Raw genomic sequence first — 19,977 nt, 5'->3', positions numbered from 1 at the left:
TCAGAGACTGTATGACTCATATGGGCAGGGGGAGACCTCAGGGTCCCCCAGGAGGAGCTGGGAATGGTTGCTAGGGAGAGGGATTTGTTTAGACCAAGTTCTTTTTTATGCTCCGAGATGAATTCCAATGGGAAGATGCTCGCCACAAATTATTGACTTCTTCCTCCTTCATTGAGATTCAGTCTCACGAGCACTAGGCCGGTTTATTAAAACTAGAGGGAGTGCAGTGCATGTGTGGGTGGGTGTCAGGGTCCAGATCACCTCTGTGTTAATCCAATGCTAAAAGGATTAGAAAGTGATCATAGAGTGCATAGAGTTTCTGAGACATGCATGGAGGTCGGGGGTCAAAGAGTAATCAGATTTAAGGTTGTGTGTAGTGTTTGTGTCAATGTGTGTGTGATGTGTGTGTGTGTGTGTGTGTGTGTGTGTGTGTGTGTGTGTGTGTGTGTGTGTGTGCGCTCAGGGCTCCACACTCACACTGTGAACAACACAACCTGTAATCTATACGATGCAGAGTCCTTATTCCATGTGGTGTTGCAGTTGGCAGGAAAACACAGTTCAGGGCTTTGTTCCACAGCTGGTTGAGTATGAACAAAAAAAAGAATTGCATAAATTTCACTCTTGCAGGGAGCATATTGTACCGCACCACATGAGTCAACTGAGCACATGGAGATCTGGTCCTGTTTTCAGTCCTAGAGGTGCCTACCCATCCATCATAATGCAAGGTTGAATAATCATGTGTAACGCTATTACACTTGCTGGCTGGGCCTGAGTGATTCATTCATTGGCTCATTATCAGCTTCTATAATCCTGCCAGTATGTGGCCACAGCACAATGGCAGGCAAGGAGGAGATAGTGAAGATGAAAGACTGAGATCCAGAGCTCTTCCTTTATGATTTCATGTCTTTATCCTTTAGTAGTGTCTCTACTGTGGCTCCACTGTAGGCTCCTCATAGATAGATAAAAGGCGCTAATAGCATATTTCCTTTTTTTATCAACTCCTTGTATCTGTTTAGTTTATGTATCTGTATGCTGAAAGGTCAGGAACTGAGCATTAAGGGTGTGCTCAAACATCATACGTCAAACCACACCACTGGCAGAACAATACCCCGAGCTGAAGTGGCACCACTGCTTTCCCACACTCCGTCCCACGCGAATGTGGCACGAATATGGGAGGAGAGGGGAAAATGCATAAATGTCCAGATAGCATTCATAAAAACCCTGTCATACTGCCAGCGGCCTGGTTGTGAAAGATTTATGCTTAGCTGTGCTCTTCCCCTTCCCGACTAAATTTGACATTAATTTGGCAGATTTTATGCCCCGACTCAGATACAATTATTTGTTTCTTTCCACATCATTTCAAAACGTGTGAACAGTGATAAACTGCTGTTGGGTGGTGTTCAACATGGTTGGGCGCCGATCACATGAAAAAAAAGAAAGAAAGAAGAAAAAACGCTGGCAAGATTTTGATCTTCTTTTATAATATTACTGAAAATAAACCTGAGACACACAGGATGAAACTTGCTTTGTATTCAAAGCACTAACCTACATTTTTTTCTCCTCTCTCCTGCTCAGTTCACTGGATTCATCTTTTCATTGATTAAAAATAGCCCATCCTGCAGCTCCCAGCAGTTTTCCCAAGGGTGCAGAATAACCAGTGAGAAGTTTGGGGAAATGAATAGACCAGTTAAATGACTTACTTTAAGTCCTCATCTAAAGATTAGTGTGCAGCACACTAAATTACACAAAGCAGTCCGTGGATTTAGACAGTGGATTTTTTTATTTATTTCTGCTAAACAGCTGCAGCTACAGCAAAGGTTAATGTTTTATTTGTTGCTTTCAGATCCATGCGACGGATGCATGTTTCCTCTGAGGAAATGCTTGCTGATCAAGTGTTTACTGAATGAATATTTACTGTATAGATGCAGCCAACTTCCCTATGTAAATACACAACACTCGCACAAACATCTCAAAGAACAGGACAGTCTGTCGCCTCTGTCTGGAGTTCTGCATTACAATGAAAATACGACTGAGTCATGTGTCATTGTCTGCAGCGCAGAATTAATGCGCACAAAAAGCATACAGGCTCATTCACACACAACAGGTGCATGGGTTCACTCCTACATGCAGGCTTAAAGCAGAGCTAATATTGCACAGTACATGTTCTCACATAGATATTTGACCTTGTATCTGGAATCAGAGTTACAGTGGTAGTTTTTGGTCATTGTCTGTATATTACTTCATTTAATATGGTATTTCTTTGCCATTTATTATGGATTTAACATACTAAATTAGTCAAATAGTTAATATTATTCAAACCTAAACAGAGTCTATGCCTGCAACACATTAATATTTTCTTTATGAATGAATCTGCTGATATTGTTTGTGACTGAACAACTATAATGTTGTTGGTAAAAAGCCATAAAAGAGTCAAAATATGTTAATAAAATATTGATTTGTCTAAACAACAGATAAGAAAAGCATCAATTTGGAGCTGTCACATTTAATAGGAGGAGATTTCAATGAATGTGAATGTAGTCTAAAGCTTCTGTGATGAAAGCTGTGAAAGCTATTAATAGAAATCAGTTTCCTGTCTTTGTCAAGCTGCACAAGAGCAACTAAAGAACACACAATGCTCCAAAAATGCTGAATAACTTCATTCAACTTGATGAAAGAGGGAGGATCATTCTGAAGGGCATTAGCCTCCACTGCTAGGTCATGGTGATGTGCTGTCTAATCCCTAGAGAATCCAGCTTCCCTTGCTTTTTGACCCTCCCAAGACACCGTAGTTCTGATATTTGTAGGGCTCCATGTTTTGAGTTAACTTTCACTACCTCATAAGGTAAACAAAGGCAGGATATATCACCATAAAATATCAGGAGCACAGTGTTTGTTAAGATTGAGTGGTGAGATCTTATTGTACACTGGTTGAGAACTTGTTTGTATATTTTATTCGGTAATGTATTGCACAATAGTAAATCATTTTGTCAAGTGCTGTGGTTTTTCTAAACATACACTAATCTTTATTTTAAGGTTATATGTTAATTTCAGTTTCAAATCGTTTATTTTTACAATGGAATATGCTTTGTTTACTTTACCCTGTAAGGTTTTGGAGCCAGTGTGGGGCACAGCTGCAGAGATGAGATTTGTCTTCCGGCCAATAAAGTGCTACCAAGGTCTCAACCACAATCCAGAGCCCCCTGTGTTCATGGTTTCACACAGAGCGCCATCACTCACCCGCCAGAAACACACAAAAAGAGAGTGTGGAGAGGTGCCTGGAGGCAGCAGCTATGCAGAGGGAGTAGGTTACAGTTACAAACATTTCTACGTTCCACTCACATCAACATCTGGCCCAAGCCCAACTGAGTAACATAAGAATTTGTGACTTTAATTGCAGTGATCAAAGGGGCACACGTCTGTATAGTTGCTCCTCATCACTGAAAATCCAGCTGTTTTAGCTTCATCATCAACAGCTTCAACTCGGAGCTGATTAAGATAAAGTCTCCTCTACATCCTCAGTCCCAATCGGGACAAACAGATTTCTTCCGGGGGCTCTCGGCTTCAAAGAGGCTGAAACGGTCTGAGCAAAGCGTCAGGAAGTTGGCTGTCTCTCTTTTGTCAGGCCACGGACTTTCTTTCATGTCCCCTGTGAAGCCGGTTTCCTGATTAGCTGAACAGCGAACTCTGAAAAGGCCGGAGACAACTCACCGTGCTGCTCACTGTTAAATGTACAGTCTGCACTTAAACAGACATCGACAATGTCTTAAAATCAATGGTAAGACAAATAAACGATTATTTATACCAGTTTTATGGCCTTTAAGTGAATATCAAACATGGTCTCACTTTCATTAGTCTGAAAAGCGTTGACTGAGAGCCAGGAGTTTAGCAGCTGGAGGCCGGAACAATCAGTGAATGGAGAGTGCTTTAAAAGATGTGCAGTGCTGTATTGGGAATTTGTAATGGTTACTGACTCACATCCCTGGACTTCCAAATATTGAGACTGTTGTAGGTTTAAAAATTACACATGCCTAATTTTTTTGCTGATAATGAAGCAAAAATCCCAGAACAGTAATTTGGAACGTTTATCTGTGCACTTGTATTGAATAGTGGGAGTTATCAACATCGCAGGAAACACAATAAGTTTTCTTATTGAAAAATTAGATAAAGATTTATAGGCTACAGCTCTTGGGCCTGTCCTTTTAGCCACAGCCTGGAGGCAGTTAGCTTAGCGCAAGGCCTGAAGCAGGTGCAAACACTTTGTCTCTGTCCAAAGTCCACATAAATTATCTAATAGCTTTTAAGTTCATTAATTAACACATTACATCCCATTTGTTTTATCAGTACACAATGGAACAATGTAAAATCAACACTGGTATTCCCAGGAGTTAGCTTTCACCAAGAATCACTTCCCGACTTTCTGCTATCTAAGCTAACCACCTTCGAGCTTCTTTCTTAAAGAAACAAACATGAGAGTGGTATCAGTATTTCTAATATCTATCATTATCAGTAGAAAGCAAAGGCTTACATTTAAAATATTCCTGTGATGATGAGCTGTCCGATATTTCACCTGACCTGGAGATGAAACTTCAGGTTTAAAAACCAGTCCACTGTCATCAGCTGAAATATTTTAATTTTTTACCAAGACATTTTTAGTACTCTGCATTTCAAGTGGTTAAAAAATTATGAACCCAATCATTGTGAGTGCGGCGCCTTCATCTATTTTTCACCAGATTGATTGCCGCGTCTTTATCTCCATCTAAGTGATTGATTGATCACTTCCCATTAGGCGCTTGCACAAAATAGAGGTGATCTGACAACTATGCCACCACTGCCGCCTCAGCTAAAAAATAAAAAGGTGACCAGGCCCACCGCAGCGTTCCCTGAGTGATGGTGTCGATAAAAGGGCTCTGATGAATCCTCAGCCCCACCAGGGGGAAGGCTGCGGGAAATCAATGGCTAATAAAACTAATGCTCTACGCTCCCACAGGGCGTAAATATAACAGACACAGTGAAGGAGGAAATTGGGTTAGAAGTTAAGGGATTCAGGAAAATTATTTAGAATTAATCAAGGTTTTATGACAATATGTTGTGTATGTATTTGTAGGCTATCTAAATCTAAATCTGCGAATGCAGTCAAATTGAAAAACATAAGAAACCAGAGGTTGGGGGTAGTAACAGTTGAATTCAAGAGCATATTACAGTTTCACGCCTCCGTGAACACCCCAAAGACCACCAGGAACTGCTTGGAACAAAGCTCCTTACATACAGATGTTGCCCCTCATGCATTAAGATAGGAGCCCTTATAATGTGAAATTTAAAGGTATTTTAAAAATGTCTCACCCAGTAAATATGCCTTATGCCTACAGTACGGTACTGTGCCCGGTGGGATCCATAATGAGAAACACATTCAAATGAGCCAATATCCAGAAGCAGTGAATGCTGAGACTTATATGGTTTCTTAAATCCATGTGGCTTTCTCAACACATCCAGCTCTTATCAGTGAAACCGCAGCCAACTTTAACACCATCCATCCATCCATCCATGAATCCCACCGGTGGGATCCAGCCAGAAAAACACCTCCAGCACGTTGCAAGAAAACAAATGAGCAGCCAATCAGTCTGTCCAAAAATTCTGCATCTAGCGTGGTCTCGGCAGTTAATTACAGCGTCTGACTGCGGACGGGTAATTAGGGTGGCCTCCCTGAGTCGTCTGCATCCACGGTGATAAATGTGATGCTTGATTAAAAGCGGGCCGAGCGCCGTTCTCTGACTTAGCCAAACAATACAAAACTCACAGCTGTGTACAGGCTGGGGATATGATTTAAAATTCCAGACAGATGTTCCTGTATCTCAGCTCCCTGCCACAGATACAACACTGTTGCTTCTGCTGGAATTTAGGTGCAATTATCCTATTTTAGTGCGGTCTGAATCCGCCGCTTCCCTGTCTAATCATAATATACAAAAACAAGCAAAAGTCCTGTTACATTACATTAGAAATTAAAAAGTGTTAATATGGGGGGAAAAACTACACATTCAATCAATATAATTGTAATTTTGACCATCTGACACTAGATTTATGTTAGTCAGAAATCAAAGGCACTCACAATATACTACAGGAAATTGTAGTCAGTATGCGATAAATGGGGAGTGATGTCAGACACGGACACGTACTGTTGCGTGAAGTTAATTCAAACAAAGAATTCATTCAAACTTATTGTTTCTGGAAAATGTGGCAATCATTTTTCTGTCCAAATATCCTGCCATGGCTGCCATCACAGCTCCATTTCACCATAAAGCACGTGATCCTGTCTCTTCTTAGCGCCAGGTACAACTCCCTCTCCCTCACCTCTTTAATTCATTCCACCTTCTGCCCCTACAATCAATTCAACTGGCCTAGTTCCAGTAAAGCTGCGGGTGTTGGCACAGTGACCTATAAAAATGTGAACCTCTACCCGATTAAACTCATGATTATGGAAGTCTGCTCTTTCCTTACTTGAATTAAAATTGGAAGGGGTGGTGACGACGACTCCCGCTACGGGGACAAATACGGTGCCTGGCATTGATTTATCTCTACAGGGAATAGCTGAATGTCAGTGGGTCGTGAAGAGTCACGGCTCAGAAAAGGACTGCCAATGTTCTCGGCTCACTTTTCACCTCAGTCCAGCAGTAATAATTTGCATGAGCACATGTTCAAATTTACGCTCACACATGAGGAGCACCAGGTGTGGACGCAGAGCACCAACAGCACGGCCAACCTTGACCACGTCCAGCTGGAGCTGCTGCTCCTTTCCAAGGAAAAAAGTTCCTTTTCTCACAGTCTCCAAAAAAAAAAGAATACAAGTCAAAGTCAAACTTCAAAAATTGAACAATAGTGCTCCCCTGACACACAGGAATAAAAAAGTAAAGAGTACATTCGCTGAGGGCTAATCAAATGCGGATATGAGGGCTCTATATTTTGCGATGCCGGTCTGTTGTGAAGAGCGAACAACTGCTCAAACTTCGGAGCTCTTTTGAGAAACCGGATCATTTTTGATCTGCTGCGGAGATTATAATGAGGACAACTTTAATTGCTGATGACAAATCACAGAGCCAAAGGAGAATCTGACTGGTGCAGAGCTGCCAGGGGAGCAGCTGGAGAAACAAAGCAGCATTCTGTTTCTGCTCAAAAGCCTTCTGTCTCCGATTTATAGAAAGAAAAAAAAAATCACTTTAATACTCCACTAGAATTGGTCTGTAATCCGATCGCAAATGCCGCTATTTTGAGAATGTGGAGGATTTGTACCTTTGCGTTGTACGTAAAGACAAGAAAATACAACACCCTGCAGTGGCACATTCTGGGGCAGCTATAGGCCTCTCTCTGCTTTAGAAGCCCTCAGTGGTCAGATTCACACGCAGCATTTGTAATGGCCAAGTATGCCGCGCTAAAAGACCGTACAGGACTGTATCCAATCCAGAATAGACCTCCCTTTCTTCTGCCGTGACCAGTTGTCACATTCCAGCATTAGCCAGAGAGAAACGGCAGCTATAGAGGGGTACCACGGGGGCCAACCCCGACCAAATCTGTCTTCTTTTCAATGATCTCTGCTAATTATCTAAGATCTTTTCAAATTCTGATCTGTGATCTGTTGAACACGGCTGGTACAACGAAACCATTTGCCTCAACTCGACTCTCACATTGGAGCTAATGAAGTCATCCCAAAGGTTCAAACCCCATCCATTTGACCCTTAAATCAGGACAAAGCTAAAGTTGGCTAAAGTGATTCAGGGGTACTTTAACTCAAGCCATGTTTTCATTCAACTCTGAAACAACTTAGCAATACAAACTATATCAATGGCACAAGGGCAGGCATAAATAATTATTGCCTTTATGAGTTATGAGACTGACAGAATCCAGTGCAATAATAAAATATGTGAAATGCACTTCCCCACAGGGGGGGTGAGGGTTAATATGATCCAAGTTTGTCAAACTATCGGCATGGTTTCCAAAATATATGGCTCTGTTTAAAATGCAGCAGGAAACTCCATTATGAATCCATAAAACGCATCGTATAACATCATAAAAGTACTGTATTCCCTCCTGAGATGGACTGGAGGGACAAGCAGACATGATGTCATGCTACAACATCACGACATTCGCATGGTGGACTGGGTTACAAGTGTTTGTAGCCAAGTTGTTCATCTTATTTTTCGAGATATACATACAAATCACAGGCATCGAAAGGCACTGACGGAAAGAAACTGAACACTTCCCTTTTGTCTCCATACTTAAAGAGGACTGACATGAGGCTTTACTCACAGGAACGGTTTAATACCCACTTAGGAAAAAAAATCCCCATATGACACCAGAGTGGCATCTATCTCCTCATCTTGACTCCCTGCAAGAAAGTGAGTGTTTGGCTTTTCTTTAAACTTTCCCACAGCTGCAGAACAAACAGTTTGGAGCAAACACACTGGGAAGCCATTTCGTTCGAAAAACAAATGATAGCATCCTCACATCTGTGTGTGAGAGAGGCGAGAGAGGACGAGTCTTTTCATTTCCCAGACAAATATCTTCTCCCTGTCTGCAACAAGGAGCGTCACATGGTACAGCCCTATGTCTCTCCTTCTGATAACACTATCGGTAAGAAGATGCTGCTGGTCAAAGCACGGAAAACAAACAGTGAAGCCAAGGAGTGAAGATTAAATTGTCGTTGTCAGGCTGCTCAGTAATGGATGTACTGGATGTGGTGTCACGGTAAGGGAGGGAGCCTTGAGGGGAAAATGTGTGTAGTTTTTTTTTTTGATGCGTTGTACTCAGTGTGGTGGATGAGCTGGCACCGTGTCACTCGGTGGTGACTTCTAAACTGTGGCTATACGGATCCAAGTCTACAACAGGGAAACAACCTTAGATGTTTCCTTAGTTCAGTTTCACATGAAAAAGAAAGATTGATTCCCTTGGCTACTGAATTTCTTTTTAGGCATGGGGGGAACCCAATCAAAGTATCGACAGTCCGAGCTCCCTGCTGCATGTCTCTCATCAAAATGAAAGAGAAAATGCACCACAGAGCACAAACTGGTCATGTTCTTTCTTTTCAAACGCACAACATGCATAATTCAGTGACCTTCAATTCAGTCCACCAGATTAAAAGATAACAATAAATTGAAAGAGTAAACTGTGGAGATAAAACTGTGCGGTGTGGTAAATTCCCCCCGCAAAATGCATCAAAAATAAATTACAGTGTTGTCATAGCTCTTCATAAAAGCAGTATAACCTTACCATTTCCCTAGCCATTGATCCATGAATATCAATATGATGGTGAGAAACAAATTACGTTCTGTAGCAAGATAAATACGGCGGCTGGTTTATCTCGGGCCGACCGAGGCGGGAGAACGGCTATTATCAAATGCAGATTTGTCCCATTTATCAAGGCTGCTTTCCAGTGTGGGTTGCTCGCAGTAAGACCTGCCATGTTTACTTAAACTGTGATTCACCTTATCTCCAGCAAACTCCAGGTACCTGAAAAAATGAGACACTCATACCATGGCCAGACTAGCTGAGCAGAAATGAGGGGTTCAGAGTACTGGGCAATGCTTAAAAGGGCAGTGCATCAAAATGGGAAAATTGGCTTAAATCTTTCCTGACCCTGCCTAGATAATTAGGGCGGATAGTTAACTTGAAGGATGATGTGCTTTATGGTTCGGAACACAGAATAATAACTTCCCAACTGAGCCAGACCTGAATGAGCTGGTGTTTTCGATTGGGCAGGAAATGATGTACCACAAAACAAAAAACTGCGGCTATATGGTTAAACAGGAAATTACAATCCACTTTCCAACCGAGTGCAGCTTAGCATCCAGCCATGGAGATTGCCTCTAACTGAACAAATCTATAGTTGTTGTTTTTTTTTTTAACAGAAATTTCCACGTTCTTTAATTGTGCCACATTGCCACAACAAATTTAGACTTGAAATGCTGCCTCGTGATTGAAAACCTAAAATCAGCTCAGCCAGATATGAAGACATTCTCTCCGTGGGTTACTGAGATATCATGTTCATGAAAATGGGATGGATGTGTGGCCGTATTCAAATTGGTTAGTTGACCAACTTATAAGAAGACAAACCAAACCAACTAACCAATCAGAATTGAGCTACAAACCAACCAACACATTAAAATATGGCTACAAATAAATAAACTAGGGCTGCACGATATGCAAAAAAACATCACATTGGAAGAAATTGCAGCTCCTACAATTTTGGTTGCATTGCAAATCATTGAGCAGCCAACCACCCAAAAAATCAACCAACCAATCAGAATAAAGCTACAAATCAACTAATCAGAATGAGACTACAAACTCACCATGACCTGTAATCAGCAATCTAGTCAATTTCTTCTTCAATCTTGATGTTTGCACCAAATCCTCTCAAGGCATTGCTGAGATATCAAGGCTGAAACTGTTTCCTGAGGTCACTATGACCTTGACCTTTGACCACGGTAATCAGTTAGTTCATCCTTGAATCCCAAGTAAATATTTACGCCAAATAAAGACATTCTCTCATGGTGTTGCAGAGATATTGGGTTCATGAGAATGGGATGGATGGACGACCTGAAAACATAATGCCTCTGGGCCTGACTGTCGCTGGGCTGGAAGCAAAACAACACAGCTGTACTGAGGCCTCCACACTTCCTCTATCTGTAACATCTATTGTGGTAGTCCACTTATAGGCGTTTATCAGGAGGAAACAGGAAATGGAGTAAGGCTATCTCTCTCCGCAGAGTAAATCAAATGGATGGGAATGAAATATGAACACAGTATATGGCGTATAAAACATTTATCCATCCAGAAACAGAGAATTTGGGCAGATAAGGGGAAAAAAAAGAAGATACATGAGGACTGATTGCTGTTGTTCAGTGGTTGAATTATACCCTAACATCTGTATGATGTCCATGTCCACCTCCATTCAGCAATAAATGTCTGACATCATGCTATGAAGACATTGAGGGCAAACAAATAGCAACTGTAGCACACTTGAGCGACAAACCGTCCAGTATAATCACTTCACTCCTCCTACATCACAATAGCAAACACTAACTGTACTCTAGAGTAAAGCTAGCGGGGCTGTCATCTGATCTCTGCTGAACCTTAAATCCCTAAAGCCCTCACACCAACTCTCTCAATCTCCCCCTCTCAGGTTTTTATGAGGTGAGAAGCACAAACTGATTTTCCCCCCACACACCAGCCACTCCACAGTTGGCCCAGTTCTGACCCAGAAAGCCTTATGCATATTAGTATATTTTACAAGACTTAGGCGGAGTAGCCATGCATGAAGATGGAAAGAGTGTGCGTTGTGCTCGGCTAAGGTTCATCGCCAAGGCCGCCGAGCTAACGAATCTCTATTGGTATTGGTTTTGTGAAGCAACTGGCACTTAGAATTATAATTACGGCACAGCATAGTTTCAGTGTCCCATGCTGAGATGAATGGTAGTTTCATCATAGTGTGCACTGAAAAATGACTTTTACCTCATAACATTATAGCAATACCGAAAAAATTGTTTGGCAGTACAAGAAACTGTGTTATATCATTTTATTTTCTCGAGCAATTTATTCCAACTCAGCCGAATGCATAAGGCATAAGGCTGTTGGAAAAAGTTATTGCTGCAGGTGATAAGCAGTCATCTTAAAATGTTAGCAGAGCTTAAACACCCATTACATTTTACACAAGATTTTATGTGTAGCTTTCACTGAGCTCTTCATAACTAAATTTTCTGAATGGTGAGCACTAGCAAAAATTTAAAATATTAAAAATTAAAGATAGTTTTGAGAGAACACATAGCCTACTGGTGCAGTCGACAAAATTCACCTGCCAATACTTTTAAAGTATTCCCCTGCTTCCTGTCTTTACAGTAAGCAATGCTAATCCGTCTTGCCTTGCCTCTCTGCAAAAAAGCAAATAAGTTTCTCTAAATTTCAACCTATTTAAGTTGAGCCTAAGCCAAATCAATCAACATCTCATGTCAGATGTTTCCTTGACCACATCAGACCTCCTCCGCCTTGAACCCACCAACACCTTCCAATAACTAATGTGCAGCACAGAGGTCATACAAACCAGCCTGCTCTGTCAACCTGATCATTTACACCATCCACTAACAGCAGCTTCACCATCACCAGCGAGAGGCTGTCAGTGCACAACCACCTCCTCATGTACAAACAGGCCACTCCAGATTCAGATCCAGAGTGGTTCATGAAAGTCAGTGCTGACTTTAGAGTGCTTTTCACAGTCACAACTAATGTTGGCTGTAGTGAAATACGAGCACTTTGTCAAGTGTAGCAAACAAAAAAAACACCCATTTGATTTTCTGTTCTGACAGCTGTTCTGAGCCACAGACAAAAAACTTCACAGTCACTGAAAGACGATACTGAATGGATATTGATTACAAAAGGCAGAAAGGGTAACTGCTTGAAATTCGTGTGATCACCAGCTTGGGCTTGGTTTTATATTACACCCCAACTGCTCTAAGTTGTTTTAGTCCACCTCGTAGTTTAAAGGGGAAAAGCGGATGCCAGCCTTCGAAGTGTAATCTAACGCCACAAAAAGGAGCTTTGCTTACAAAGTGAGTTTAGTGCACTGTGGTGGAAATTCAACCCCACACTGCTGAACACAGTTATGAAGGGTCTCAGTTAAAGAAGAGCACGATGAACACACATGCAGTTGGCCAGATAAGAAGCTTTGCGAGACTATGTTTTCACCACTTTATCTGCGGTTCTGCGGATTGCATTCCCCCAAATCTAGCATGGGTGTTACATGATAAATGTACGGCTTTGGCCCTGTGTAACATCCGGGATGCTGGCAATGTTGTCTGTGGATACCCGTGTGTTGGGATCTCTACATAAGGAGTGTATACAGGGAGGGTCGTGGGACTGAGGTTTGGCGGTCATGTCTTGGCAGAAGGGTGGGTCGACTGTGGCCTGGTAAGCATAAAGGCCAGCCAAGGGTTAGCAACAGCCTCAAACAGCAGTGTGTATTGCTGGGACCCAGTGGGACAAGGAGGGACAAACTAAAAATAAACAAATCCATCTCTTAGAGGTTCTGTGAGGTATTACATTTATTAAGCCTAGCAGTGAAATTCATCAAAGTCCTCAATCTATGACTACAACCAACAATTCCTAAGATTTTTATCAATTTATTGATTCATCTTGAGTAAATTCTGCCCTTCATACACCAAGCTGACAATGACCAAGCACTGTTGAATAATTTAATTGACTAAAATTACATTATGTTGCATCTATGAATGCTACCAGACCCCATCCAGCACAAACAATAAGGGATTGTGAATATAACCCTGTGACTCACTTTGGCTGGAAGCTTTTCTGATAATCTGATTATTTCAAAAATGTTCAAAAACTCCCTGAAAGTAACTGGAGCAAGTGCTAGGAGAAAAAGATACCTCAAAATCAAAAATACAAATCCCCCCATGGCCACATCAGTGTGCATCATTAAAGCAGGGACACTGAGCGGGAAGAAACCGCAAACCCTCAGCATGTTCTTAAGTCAAAAGTTCAAGGTGCAGCAGACCTTAGAACTATACATGAAGGAGATTCGTCTTATTAATGAAAGAGATTCGGCTTATGATGACAATACCTTTCATAATATGCCTCTGATAAAGAAAGAAAGCTGGGTTGTGTATGCCTCACCACTCTTTCATTATGAAAAACAAGCCATGCAGGCTGCTGTGTTTGCCAGAGGAGTGTTTTTCCTGCCCCTTTTAAGGATTGCAGAAGCTGGAGCACATCCCAGCACAAGGAGATGGGCTTTAACATTTCATCCTGTCTTCAGCACAACTGCTGCCATTTCTTTCCTTAAGCACTGAACTGGACACCATTATAAACCCAAAGAGAACTTCTAAAATCAGCCCATTCAACATACTGGTTTCTGAAGCCTTCATTTGTGGCTTTTAAAGCAGTTTCAAAGCCACATCTGCTGAGTTGACCACTAACTGCTTACGTGAATTAAATCTGCTACTAATCAAGAAGAGACTTTTTCCTCCCGCCTTCCTATTGTTTGAATGGTAGCCTGAGCCCTGCACCCCTAAATTTAAGGAGGCTACAGTATGCAAAAGAAAACAATGCATCAATAGCATTACTCTTATGGTCAGTAAATAAAAGAATAAGTTAATTCTTGACTTGCATACAATTGTGGCAGATGACCAGATGAGCTTTCACCACCACACCACATTTTTCGTGAGGTTTGCCCATTCCTCCTCAAAAACACATAATCCTCCCATGTACGCAAATCGGTGAAACCTCTTCCTCTTACCTCAAAACCATCTCACACTATTATTCATGAAGATTTTTTTCCATTGGTTATCCACACCACTTTGTTCATTTTAACTTTTTGCTCGTCTCGAGGCGATGTTACTCATTTTTAAAACGCTTACAGCGAAAATTCCTCCTGACAGGCACAAGCTTTTACACCTCAACAGTATTACTAACCACACACACAACTCAGTCAAAGACATTTTACTCGCTCATTTCATTAGCCTACTTCTTCCCTCAATATTTGTCTGCTCCGAGCACATAGTGTAACTTAAACAGCCTCAACACAACTGGGGCACATGTTTTAGGTAATTATTCCGCAAGAGGCACGAGAATTTCTCCCCTTTTTCTCTTTTCTCAACAAAACCGGTCGAGACAGTCGGCTGGCCACCCACTCCGAGTCCAGTTTCATGTTAAAAGGGGGATTTTCCTCTCAACTGTCCACAACTGCTTGCTTGTACTGTAAGGTCCCGACCTTGAGACAATGTATGTTATGATTCATAAATATAAATAGAATGAAACTCAATTCCTGGCAACATCTACAAGAGTGAGCTGAAACATAACACAGTCAGCCTTGGAAGTGCCAACCCATTAAAGACAACATGAGCCTTAATCAATAACAGAGATGATTCAGAGATTATATGGGTCCTCTTGGTGGAACGTGATCAAATACAAGCATCAAGTGAGCAGAGTGATGTTTGGTGAGCTGCTGAATTAACATAGAACAACACTGCTGTGGTCTAATATCTTTTTCAACACATTTTTTCCTTTTAAAAAGTAGTGGTTTGAGGAAAAATCAAGTTTATATTAATGTTTTCAAACGAAATGTCACGCAACACTTTGTGGTGAAAAGCAGCAGTGCATTAATTATAATACTAAGTAGGTGTAAAAGATTAAAATTTACATGTTTAGACAATAATTGTGTTACTAATCCATTTTAACAGATTTTCTTTGACATTTCGGAGGAAGAAATGTTAGCTTGGCCCAGAAAAGCAGTTTGCCTGCCAAAATATGGAAAACCCTAATAACTTCTCTTGTTGCATCTTTTAGCTTTTTAGCTAGTCCCTGGTAACACTACAGTCATAGGCCTGGCCTATTGGTTTTGAACAAAGAGGATACGTGACTGTGAGGCCTGGAGTTTTATATGTTATCATGCAGGGCTAAGCTGTTTGGGGCACAACGTGACTGCTTACAAATTGAGAGATAGAACAACAGTAGTATACATTTGCCTTTTGTTGAATTGAATTTGTTTGCTCCCCTTTTAGCCCCGTGTTAACATCCTGCTCTAGTTAACTGTCCCAAGGAAACATGTGTCACTATAGCAGCTAAATGCTCCCAGTGTGTTTTTTTATTACATCGGGTATAGGACAAATTGCAAGTTGCATGAATGATCAAAATGAGGAAGAAAGAAAAGAGTTCCTTTCATATCTGAATGCTCTCTGCAAGGTTTCATAGAGATATTGTTTATACTTATAGTTTTATACATAGTGTCATACGTGTGTTCCATGGGTTAAACAACATGTGCCCCATTAACATTCATAAAGGCAGTTGATTAGCACTTCAAGTCAAATCACTATGGTTTGACCGATGATGAAAGGACACTTCTTTAAGACAATCCCATATTGATGCATTTATCGGTTAACCTCAGAAACCAAGCTAGAGAGGTAACAGATGTTGCGACCAACAGACTCTCTGATCCTCTGCTTCATTGTGGCACTTCACTTGAGTCACTTTACTCCGTGGCCTATTTAATTGTTTAAATCCCGGTTTGGGTCGACCAGTTTCAGTTTTAACAGCAAGGATATTTCCGATAGAGAATGAATCTAAATTTCACGGTGCTTGTAAAAAGGAAATATGCCAGTGAGAGAAATCCAAGCTTCACCCACCAAACTCCTCCATACCGGGACCTTCACCCACTGATTAAATTGTTTTGCTCTTCTGAAACAAAGAGGGAAGATGTTTTCACTTCAATCCCCCAGGGAACCATAATGCATTTCTGAGTTGCACAGAGAGACTGTGACGTGATTGGGGTCACAGATGTCTCAGGATACACCACTCTGAACGCCAAAAACCACTTAGGATGCATTTCATTTCACATTGCTGCCTTTTTTTTTATCTCTTCTTCCCTGCTTCACGTTTGGTGTCTATTGAATAATACCTTAGTCTTCATGGTAAAGACATCCATCACCGCATCGATTTGTCAGAAGGTGCTGTTAAAAACCAATATCACTGCAATGTCTGCATCATGCAAAGTCTCATTTGTTAACCTGTCAAAAGCCACAATGATAGGTATTCAAAAGCGAGATCAGAGGTTATGGTAAATACATTTTCCAATCTGTGATCACAGTGCCAAGGCAATCAATCCAAAAGCCTGGACAAACATAGTGTGAGAGCATTGGTTAAAAAAAGCCTGCCCTTATATTTGACTAAACCCAAGAAAAGCCTGACTGTAAACCAGCAGATCACATCTTGATTTTTTTCCCCCCCAAAATCAAAAATGGTCTGGCTCAAGTTCTTTCCCAGCTCCCGTAAAAGTTAGTCATCGGCTTCTCGTCGGGATTACCATTGGCCAAGACAGTGCTTGGCCAGGCCCGGAGCAGTGCCCAGGAAAAACACTTGACATGATTGAAAAAGCAGAGAGCAGCCAGAACATCCCCACAAGTCGGAGAGACACAGACACAGGCGACTTATCAGCTTCGCCATCTCGTCTAGGATGTTAAGAGCTGCATGTGATGTGTAACAAGAATTTGATTACAAGGTGAAAGGTCAGATAAACCTCCATTCACCGGATAAATGCAGAAAAACAAATCTGTCTACAAACCAAGACAGTCTTTTTTTTTTTTAACACAACTCCAGAGCAGAATGATTAGAGCTGCTCTCCTCCACGCTACAATCTTTCTCTCGCTTTAACCTTTAGCTCATAACTCTCTTCTAATCCCCACAGGAAGAGACCGGGAGCTCACGACTCTTGACCCCGAGCGAGGACACCGTTTGATGAACGACCATGAAAGGTCAGACCTCTGATTGGTATTCAACCTCCTCCATCTGAGAGCTCTGAACCGAAACCTCAGTTTCTGTCCCCCCAGAGTGTAAATTACCACTGTGACGTTGATAGATACACGGCGTTGGCAGATACTGAACTTTCACTGAGGGGATGGAGTGCAAGCGTAGGCTGGAGCAGGCAGGGGCAGTGCCACGGGTAATCTGTCACCGAGGGCTTTTTTGACAACCTGGCAGTGTCACGGTCACATGTCCCGGACGAGCCTGATAGATGAAGAACCGCTGGGCCGCTTTTACGGGGGGATACGTGGTGAGGTGTGATGTAACCGGAGACATGGAGGCATACGAAGCTCATTTCTCCCACCGCGCTACGTTTCTCCACTACATCGCCTCCTTCTTCACCTCCACACACACTCTGTCTTGCTCACACACACACAACACACAAGAGGGATCACCGATGGTGCTGAAAAGTAGAGTGGGTGGTGGGGGGTTGGCGGGGGGCTCTTTGACCTTTGAGTGCCTGGAGAAGCTTACCAGACTGAGTTGTGGACGAAAGGGAGGCGACCTGTTCACTGTCTGTTCATTCTTTTAATCCACAGTAAGAAAAAATTACCACATACCATGCATATCAGTAGTTTTCACTCTATGATTTAATACTTGATAACAGAAGACCAATTAATATCAGTTCTGACAGAGCCAAAACCCCTTATGCCCATATACAGTACTTAACAGCCAATGAAGAACTACCTGTCTAGTCAATATTTCCAGAGGGGAACAGCTGTGGAGCATAAATGTAAGGCAGACCCGCTCACACTCAAACAGCCTATTTTTCTAGATCTATGAGACAAAGCACAATAAAGCATCATCCGATCCCCAAGGGTCAGAATATTCGCTATATTTCACATTTAAATGCTGTAAAATAGGGGAAAAAAAACATACTTCTTAGGATATTTCATTGCAAAAATGTCAAATATTCTATGATTGCAGTTCATCCAATCCACTCCTTCTTTCATTGCAAACTGAAAATCTTAGGCGTAGAGTGAATTTGTAGAGACCAGGTTGAACAACAGTTTACAATTACTTCATTAAAATGAACAGATAACAAAAGATGCACATCTGTTACAGGAACAGATTCCTCTATGGTACATCACTGTTTCTCAGCAGAGCTTTTCTCTCAATGTCCCTCCACAGTGGTGTGTTCACGTGTTTATTCAGCAGTTTGTTTGTAAAAAAAAAAAAAAAAAAAACACTCCCCTCCACCATTTAAATTAGCTGGATTCCCCTCAGGCCGGGGCATTGTTAGAAGAGGCAAGAGTGCTTCATCAACACAAAGAACATCTGAACCACATCATGTGCACAGCAGGCGAAGGGACCAGTTCACAACATGTTGAACTTCACCTCTTTTTTTTCCTACTGTTAATCACCATGAAGATGAGCCATGTGTGTGATGTGGATATGATTCAACTATGCCAGTGAGGATGCTTTGTCAGCTCTGCAGCATCTTAATGGATGGGTGACATAATGTTGCATGCTACAAATTGTTGTGTGGAGCAATGTGAGCTGCAAAAGAGCAGTACTAGTGCAAGTTGCAGGACTACACCACTTGCTGGCATGTTTTGGTTACATTACTACACTTTCACCCCGCAGCTCCCGGTTCCTACTACTACACTTCCCCCCCTTTTTCCATTCTCCCCGTGGTTGTGCCTTTCACTACAGCCTAACAAATAAGCAGTGATTTATTACAGGCTACGGACAAAAAGCACATGCAAACAAGCGGGCAGGCGCAATGTCCCGTTCCCCTCCTCCTATTCCCGCTTCCGTGCGGAGGTAACAAGGAGATGACAAGTGGAGGAGCGGGTGGTGGTGGTGGGAGCTCTGTGGGCGAAACCTACCTGTCATCGTAGCAGAAATCAGCGTCCAGCGTGTTCAGATAGAGACCCACAGCCACGGCGGTGCACACCAGCTCCGTGATCATCTCTCCAAAGCAAAGTGGGAGAGGAGCCAGGATTAGAAATGACTGGATTCAGGTCCCCTCCTCTCTCTTTCTCTTTCTCTCTTTCTCTTTAAGTCTCTATGTTATTGTGCTCTCAATTCAGCCGCTCGGCAACGCAGCTCTCCAGACAACGCGAGGCATTTCCCATGTCATGCAAAGTGTGTCAAAGTTTGCCATGTTCCCCTCTAACCCATTGTGTTGGGGGACGGGTCAGGGGTGCCGGGGATGCGGAGCTAACGCCGGGTCAGGCTACGTACGGAGAGCTGTGCGCATTTCTGTGCTGCGGTCTTCCTCCTCGGTGTGCGCATCTCTCTGCCTTGGCACCGGAGAGAGCAGAGTGGGGAGACGCATGTGGTTTTCAGGGAGGCGGAGCCTGCGCAGTGGGCTCTGCACTGGAGAGCAAGGTGGTGGAGAGAGTTGGAAATAACTATGTTTATAAGGATGGACCGGAATGAAGGTTGATTGTGAACAGTAAGTGAGGCAGGTAGTCATGGCAACATTTTATTTTAATATGCATAATAATAACAATAATACTGATTCATATTTAAAAAAAAAAAAAAAAAAAATCCACTGTCTGTGTCACAGACCTTTATGATTTAAACTAATGTCATAATATATAAACTTAAATGCGCCTTATGCTGAATGTTATATTCCCCTTTAAAGTCTTAGTTTTGAGTTTTACTCATTTGCTCAAA

General features: G+C 42.1%; 1 protein-coding gene across 1 annotated transcript in view; it reads right to left on the bottom strand.

Moving 5' to 3' along the window:
* tmtc2a (transmembrane O-mannosyltransferase targeting cadherins 2a) overlaps nt 1-19,614 on the bottom strand; it is a 57,010-nt gene extending 37,396 nt beyond the window's left edge. The window contains exon 1 of the mRNA XM_085768865.1: nt 19,182-19,614. Coding sequence (XP_085624991.1) covers nt 19,182-19,264 — 83 coding nt within the window. The 5' untranslated portion in view covers nt 19,265-19,614. The remainder of the gene's footprint in view (nt 1-19,181) is intronic.
* Nucleotides 19,615-19,977: the final 363 nt, after the last annotated feature.

This window comes from Trachurus japonicus, chromosome 23 (assembly GCF_045865225.1).
Source record: "Trachurus japonicus isolate A0001 chromosome 23, Traja_1.0".
Lineage (NCBI taxonomy): Eukaryota > Metazoa > Chordata > Actinopteri > Carangiformes > Carangidae > Trachurus > Trachurus japonicus.
The sequence above is the reverse complement of the archived record's forward strand: the minus strand, read 5'-3'. Positions and strand labels throughout refer to the sequence as shown.